Source organism: Antennarius striatus, chromosome 6 (assembly GCF_040054535.1).
Source record: "Antennarius striatus isolate MH-2024 chromosome 6, ASM4005453v1, whole genome shotgun sequence".
Classification (NCBI taxonomy): Eukaryota; Metazoa; Chordata; class Actinopteri; order Lophiiformes; family Antennariidae; genus Antennarius; species Antennarius striatus.
Window position 1 is genome coordinate 26,193,079 of NC_090781.1, and position 7,500 is coordinate 26,200,578.

Sequence of the window (7,500 nt, forward strand, 5' to 3'; positions counted from 1 at the left end):
TCCGGTTCGGTCCGGTCAGCATGCTTCAGGATGAGGTGGTGCCTATAACTGTGTGTGTGTGTGTGTGTGTGTGTGTGTGTGTGTGTGTGTGTGTTAGCTCTTCTTGGACCGGGACCTGCCCCACGTGACCCACTGGGAGTGTCCGACGTCTCCCTGGCCTGCTCAGGTAACTATGGCAACCCTGTAAACAGAATGTGGTCTGGCTAGTCCAGGTGAGACCAGGTGAGACGTCACGTGACTCACCTGGTCTCACCTGTGCGGGCGTGCCTCAGGTGAGGCGGGGCTAACGGTTGTGTCATCCACAGAGACGCCCCGGCGTGGACACGGTGTACCGCCCTCAGGTGGGTGACGCCCGTCAAGTGTGTGGTGCCCCCCGACTTTTGACCCCTGTCTGACCCCAATATTTTTTCTCCTGCAGCCGGTCCAGCAGGTGTGCATGGACAGGGTTCTGTCCTACGACCAGCCCCTCCCCAACAGGTAAGACGGACCTGGCCCCGCCCCGGCCTCACAGGTAGCGCGCTGACAGGTTGTGTATTGCAGCGGCGCCTATCGACCAATCAGGGCACAGAGTGGAGAGTACCTATACTGCCCTCCTCAGCGCTGGATCAATAACTTACACGTGAGTGTGAACACAGGCCCCACCCCCGGCCGCTGTGTGGGCGGGGCCTGTGCTGACCGGCGGTGTCCTGCAGCACGCCGCCACCGTCCTGCTGTTCCACCCCTGCGCTCCGGTCCGGGAACGCCGTCTGCTGGCCCTCCTGGGGCACTCCTGTCTGTCCAACTACGTCCTCACGCCCCACCCCCAGCTGGGCCCCCACCAGGTGAGGCCACACCCCCGTCGCCATGGAGACAACTGATCTCATAGAGGAGACGGTTGTTATCTGAACGTTAATTAGCATCGTGTTAGCATCAAGATGTAGCTACATTAGCATCATGTTAGCATCAAGATGTAGCTACATGTTGATGCTAACATGATGCTAATTAGCCTGTCGTAACGTCTGCTCTGCCCAGCCAATAGCGTTGGTCTCCTGGGCCCGCACCTTGGAGCTGTCCACGGTGGCCGTCTCGGACACCTGTGATTGGCTGGAGACGACCACGCCCTCCAACTGGTCTGGAGGCGTGGCGCCCGGCGAGGCGTACGACTTCCTGTTGATACGGCCCGTGGCGCCAGAGGCGGCGGCTAACAGGAAGGTCTGGGCGGGGCTAGGGGGGTTGGTTGCTATGGCGATGACGCCTGTGTTTACGTCTGAGGCGTGTCTGTCCCCGCCCCCCAGCAGTCTGTGAGGCGGTGCTGCCAGGAAGTCATCAACATGGAGGCAAGAACCCGACCAATCAGAGAAGGGCAGCCCAACCGGACCCTCAGCAGGACGCTGGACGCGTCGACGGCTCCTCCCCCAGGGAACGAGACAGCTCTTCAGGCCGACGCCCACAACACGGACCGGCACCGCCCTCTGGGCTCAGACGCCCTCAGGATTCCGTCCGCGGGGGGGGTGCCGGACCCAGATGCCGGCGACGTGAGGGCGGGGCCCCCCACCCGGCGGTCGGATGAAGCGGTGTGGGCCGGGCCCCCCACCCGGCGGTCAGATGAGGCGGTGTGGGCGGCGGCGGCGCTCGGCTTCCTGCTTGTCCTACTCACGCTGTCCGTCCTCCACACGCGGCTCTACCGCCACTGGAGGACCGCCCCCAGCCTGTACTGGCGTGACCCCCGGCTGGACTACGACAGCGTGGCAGGTGGGGGCCGGGGCGGGGTCCGGGGCCCACAGCCGGGGGGCGTCGTCTCATGCTGTGTTTGTGTCCTCAGATGTGATTCGCCGGCGGCTCCGGATCGCCAAGAGGAGGAGGAGGCGGAGACAGGAGTGCGTCCTGCTACCCAGCTCCTCCAGCTCCGACGACCCCCCCTGAGGAGCCAGAACCCGACCCCCCTCCGGCCAGAGCTGAACCAAGATGGCCGCCCGGCTGCAAACCGCACTCTGAAGCATTGCGATGCTAAACCAATCAGGAAAGTAGACCAGGAGCGACCAGCCCCGCCCCTCACAGCTAATCAGAGGCTCCAGCCTGACTATGTGGGCGACGCCCATCTCTTCCCAACTGATCTGCTTCACCACACAAACCACGCCCTCTATGACATCATCAGTGCATTTCCTTTCACGCTTTGAATATAAATATTGTTTGACATAAACGTGTTGATTTGTTCGAAGTCCCAGGTTGTTGACGTAAACAAGTTCGACTATAAACATTATGAGTAGAATGACATTTAGTATAAATATAAACATTATGTATAATATAAATACAGGTAGTCCTCAACATATGAACACTAGAGGTTGTTCATAAGTTGAATTGTTCCTAACTCTTTACTATAAATACTAAAGAATTCCCTCAGACTGACGGAAACAATTACAGGACATTAAAACATCCCATAATAATAAAATCCAGGTTCAGGTCATTTAGGGTTCAGTCGTTCTGATTATTCGTCACTCTAAAAATTAAAATCTAGTTTCTGTTGTTTCTCTGGACTCTAGAAATCACTAGAAAACCGTTGAAAGCTTATAATATGTTACTGTACAATAAATAGCATGTAGCTTAGCTGATCCACTGTACGGTAATGTAGCGTGTAGCTTAGCTTTAGCTTAGCTCAGCTGAGACGCTAACAGACAACAAACGAACCAATGCAGTCAGACTGAAACATCACGCGACACCCCAGGATTCAAGATGTCACCCTGACTACTGTCATAGGTTAAAGATTACAGCTAGTGCTCTGACCTAATGTCATTGATCAAACATTGATCAAAGCACAAGCTTTAACACATTAAACTAAACATTTTCCATAATCGTTTAAGTTTACAAGTCGGTAGTTTAGTAAAACTATTAAAACTTAGTAGAAATAAAAACAGCTTCGTTTTAGAGGAAGAGCTCTGAACCCTACAGGTAAACGAATGTGAAAGAGGGGGCGGGGTTAGAGGCGGGGTCACAAAGAAAAAGAAAATACGGACAGAATTCACTCACAAGGAATTAACAGGAAGCAACAAGTAGAAAATGACCAGAGCTACAAAATAAAACAGGGCAACAAGGGGGCAATAAGAGGACAAAACAAAAGTTAAGGTCAGTAGGAGGGAGGTGTGACATCACAGGCTTGATGATGATGTCACCGAGGCGAGATGTGACCCGGTCCGGTGGCCCCCACTGACACAGGACCCCCCCACCCCCGGTCTCAGAAGAACCAGATGGGACCACTTGGTTTCACTGGTTTATTACAAATGTACAGCTTATGAGTTTCCATCACCTTTGACCTTTCCAGTCGTTTCTGTTGGAGAAAACTTGCGTCTCCCAAAGCATAGAAGAACGGCGCCGCCGACGGGACGCGTGACGGGACGACGCCACGGAAGAGCTAACATTCATACTGGAGGACCCCCCCCTCAGATGTGCTGAGCGTCGGTTGATGGCGGGACGCCATCCCGAGTTTGAACTAGTGCAACCTGGACCGCGATGATGTCATCGCCTCCCACAGTGGGCCCACTCGGCTGGGGGGGGCGGACCAAGACCGGGGTTTGGCTGGGGTCCGGGGTCAGACCGGAGTCCAGCTGGGGGGGGCGGACTCACACCCGTGCCTGGGTGGGACATCATCAGCGTAGAGCTGAATAAACACATGTGGCTGAACGCTGGGCCGTCCTGATTGGCCATCACACAGGAAGTACTGCTGTGATTCAGCCAATCAGGAGACTGTGATGACAGCACTTGGTAGCAGTGACATTATGGGGGGCGGGGTCAATCTCTCAAAATGTTTGAGGCAGTAGCCCCGCCTCTTCCTTGCTGAACGGAGACGCATAAGGTTTTTTTTTTAAAAAGGGGGCGACGGCTCCACGAGGGGGGCGGAGACAAGTTGGAGAGGAGCAGGTGATGGGTGTGGCGGCTCCTCCCTCCACCCCGCCCACCTTCAAATAAAAGGTGGACCCCCCCCCCGGCCCCGATGGACACCCCCGGCCCGGATGGACCCGGGTCTGGTTCTGAGATGATTCCACTGGCGCTGCTACAAAAGGCTCTACGGAGGGGGGGGGCGTTCTGATCCACAAACCCCCCCCTTGGAAAAAGTCCAGCCCCTGGCGTCCAGGGCGCCGCCCACTGGTGTCAGTCAGTAAAAAGATCAATAAAAAAGCAACAACAACAACAAGTCTCCAGTGTAAAGGTCCGCCCCGCCCCCAGGCCACGCCCACCAGGCCACTACAAAAACATGCCGCGTCATGCTGTGTTCCTTCTCCAACAAGCGGGCGGAGGGGGGCCGGACCAGGCCCCGGCGGGGGAGGAGTCTGTGAGGAGGCGGGTTTGAGTCTGGTTGGGGAGGCGGGGCGAAGGCGGAGAGAAGGCGGAGCAAACGCGGAAGGAGACTCCTCCTCACAGGACGGCGTCCCACCCACCATCGGATTGAGGGAGGGACGCTTCCCCCTTTGTTCCGGAGGCGGGAGGCCCCGCCCACATGCCCTCCTTCCCATCATGCATCACTGCTTCTTCTCGCGGGTGGTGATGGTGACCAGCTGCTTGGCGGCCTTAGCGATGTCGTAGGCGCACTGGATGACCTGCTGGGTGAGCAGCTGGTAGTCCACGGCGGGGGCTCCTGGGGGGGCCCCAGGTCCGCCCCCTGGCTCGGGCCCCGCCTTCCGGCACTCCACCTGCAGCCGCGACGCACTGGACGCCAGGAGGCGGAGCGAGCAGCGGACGGCGTCCAACGCCGGACGCTATGGGCACACGGAGGGGGAGGAGTCAGACAGGAAAACAGCCCCTGGCGGCAGGAGGCGGAGTCACGGAGGGGGAGGCAGCGGAGGCGGAGACAAAGACTTACTTTAGGGAAGAGGGACGCCATCTCCGAGACGGCGGCGTGGATCTTCTCCGAACACGGAACAAAGCTGCAGGACAGAGATCAGACTGGTTCTACTGGTTCAGACTGGTTCTACTGGTTCAGACTGGTTCTACTGGTTCAGACTGGTTCTACTGGTTCTACTGGTTCAGACTGGTTCAGACTGGTTCTACTGGTTCAGACTGGTTCTACTGGTTCAGACTGGTTCTACTGGTTCTACTGGTTCAGACTGGTTCTACTGGTTCAGACTGGTTCTACTGGTTCAGACTGGTTCAGATTGGTTCTACTAGTTCAGACTGGTTCTACTGGTTCAGACTGGTTCTACTGGTTCAGACTGGTTCTACTGGTTCAGACTGGTTCTACTGGTTCTACTGGTTCAGACTGGTTCTACTGGTTCAGACTGGTTCTACTGCTTCAGACTGGTTCAGATTGGTTCTACTAGTTCAGACTGGTTCTACTAGTTCAGACTGGTTCAGACTGGTTCTACTAGTTCAGACTGGTTCTACTGGTTCAGACTGGTTCTACTGGTTCAGACTGGTTCTACTGGTTCCACTGGTTCAGATTGGTTCTACTAGTTCAGACTGGTTCAGACTGGTTCTACTAGTTCAGACTGGTTCTACTGGTTCAGACTGGTTCTACTGGTTCAGACTGGTTCAGACTGGTTCTACTGGTTCAGACTGGTTCTACTGGTTCAGACTGGTTCTACTGGTTCAGACTGGTTCAGATTGGTTCTACTAGTTCAGACTGGTTCTACTGGTTCAGACTGGTTCTACTGGTTCAGACTGGTTGTACTGGTTCAGACTGGTTCAGACTGGTTCTACTAGTTCAGACTGGTTCTACTGGTTCAGACTGGTTGTACTGGTTCAGACTGGTTCAGACTGGTTCAGACTGGTTCTACTAGTTCAGACTGGTTCTACTGGTTCTACTGGTTCTACTGGTTCTACTGGTTCAGACTGGTTCTACTGGTTCTACTGGTTCAGACTGGTTCTACTGGTTCAGACTGGTTCTACTGGTTCAGACTGGTTCTACTGGTTCAGACTGGTTGTACTGGTTCAGACTGGTTCTACTAGTTCAGACTGGTTCTACTGGTTCAGACTGGTTCTACTGGTTCAGACTGGTTCTACTGGTTCAGACTGGTTGTACTGGTTCAGACTGGTTCAGACTGGTTCTACTAGTTCAGACTGGTTCTACTGGTTCAGACTGGTTCTACTGGTTCAGACTGGTTGTACTGGTTCAGACTGGTTCAGACTGGTTCAGACTGGTTCTACTAGTTCAGACTGGTTCTACTGGTTCTACTGGTTCTACTGGTTCAGACTGGTTCTACTGGTTCTACTGGTTCAGACTGGTTCAGACTGGTTCTACTGGTTCAGACTGGTTCTACTGGTTCTACTGGTTCAGACTGGTTCTACTGGTTCTACTGGTTCAGACTGGTTCAGACTGGTTCTACTGGTTCAGACTGGTTCTACTGGTTCAGACTGGTTCAGAGTGGTTCTACTGGTTCAGACTGGTTCAGAGTGGTTCTACTGGTTCAGACTGGTTCTACTGGTTCAGACTGGCGGCCCAGCCCCGCTGTGGGGGCGTGGCCTCCCGCCCTCTGGGCGTGGCCTCACCTGTCGTGCTTGAACTCCTGCGCGGCCCTCAGCAGCTCCTGGATGTTCTTGGTCACCTGCTCCGTCTTCAGGATCACGTCCTCGGTGCCGGGCAGGGCGGGGTCCGGCTCCGCCCCCTCCGCCCCAACCCCGTCCTCTGATTCGCCGCGGCCGTCCTCCTCGCTGCCGCGTCCCACGCTGACGGGAGCACCAGAACACAGCCATTACAGAGGTGCATGATGGGAAAACTCACATATGCTGGTTGTCACGGCGACTGCTGGCTGACCTTTGACAGAGGTCGTAGGTCTGCGTGTTGTCGTAGTCGCTATCGGCGCCGCTGCCCCGCCCCTCTGCTCTGGTCTGGGGGGCAGAACCACACGTCCATCAGAGAGCCCCCTGACCCCCCCGCCCGGGCCTCGCCCGGGCCCCGCCCCCACCAGACCTCCAGGACTCACCGGGTACCGGCCCGTCTCTGTGGACCCAGACAGGTGCTGACCGTACGGCACTGGACCCCCAGGGCCCCCCTTCCGGACCTGGGAGGAAACAAGAACAAATGAAGGACAGGGAACCGGAACCGGGTCAACGGGACTAGAACTGTGTCAATGGGACCAGAACCGGGTCAACGGGACTAGAACTGTGTCAATGGGACCAGAACCGGGTCAACAGGACTAGAACTGTGTCAATGGGACCAGAACCGGGTCAACGGGACTAGAACTGTGTCAATGGGACCAGAACCGGGTCAACGGGACCAGAACCCATCCAGACAGTCAAGCTGCAGGCGGACTCGGGACGGTTCTGTTCCGGTTCTGGACTCTGGTACCAACATCCTGGTGAGCCGTCACCTGACCCAGGGGGCGACGCACGGCCTCCTGTGATTGACCGTCGGCGTCGGATCACGGCTGGGGGGGGTTCGGGTCTGGATGCTGATACCAGAACCGGGAGTCCGTGTGAAGCAGAGAGGTGGAAACAAGCAGGAAGTGAGAGGCGTGGCCCCCCAAAAGCCTGCCCCTCGGGTTAGACACGCCCCCTGGATTAGACACGCCCCCGTGCAAGAGAAGGAAGAGC

General features: G+C 56.4%; 2 protein-coding genes across 7 annotated transcripts in view; one reads left to right on the forward strand and one right to left on the reverse strand.

The window, feature by feature from the left end:
* Window positions 1-2,179, forward strand: part of tp53i13 (tumor protein p53 inducible protein 13) — a 2,535-nt gene extending 356 nt beyond the window's left edge. The window contains exons 2-9 of one of the 2 annotated variants that reach the window (XM_068317947.1): window positions 98-166; window positions 306-341; window positions 419-477; window positions 541-619; window positions 693-821; window positions 1,012-1,191; window positions 1,275-1,731; window positions 1,802-2,179. In XM_068317947.1, the coding sequence (XP_068174048.1) occupies window positions 98-166; window positions 306-341; window positions 419-477; window positions 541-619; window positions 693-821; window positions 1,012-1,191; window positions 1,275-1,731; window positions 1,802-1,902 (1,110 nt within the window). In that variant the 3' untranslated portion in view covers window positions 1,903-2,179. The remainder of the gene's footprint in view (window positions 1-97; window positions 167-305; window positions 342-418; window positions 478-540; window positions 620-692; window positions 822-1,011; window positions 1,192-1,274; window positions 1,732-1,801) is intronic. The other variant, XM_068317949.1, reaches the window with a different exon arrangement.
* A 142-nt stretch (window positions 2,180-2,321) lies between these two features.
* The window catches only part of git1 (G protein-coupled receptor kinase interacting ArfGAP 1), a 12,728-nt gene continuing 7,549 nt past the window's right edge, over window positions 2,322-7,500 (reverse strand). For 2 of the 5 annotated variants that reach the window (XM_068317944.1, XM_068317945.1), the window contains exons 16-20: window positions 6,891-6,968; window positions 6,722-6,795; window positions 6,457-6,633; window positions 4,832-4,895; window positions 2,325-4,727 (exon numbers count right to left, since the gene is read on the reverse strand). In XM_068317944.1, coding sequence (XP_068174045.1) covers window positions 4,491-4,727; window positions 4,832-4,895; window positions 6,457-6,633; window positions 6,722-6,795; window positions 6,891-6,968 — 630 coding nt within the window. In that variant the 3' untranslated portion in view covers window positions 2,325-4,490. Of the gene's footprint in view, window positions 4,728-4,831; window positions 4,896-6,456; window positions 6,634-6,721; window positions 6,796-6,890; window positions 6,969-7,500 lie in introns of all 5 variants that reach the window. The other 3 variants (XM_068317941.1, XM_068317942.1, XM_068317943.1) reach the window with 3 other exon arrangements.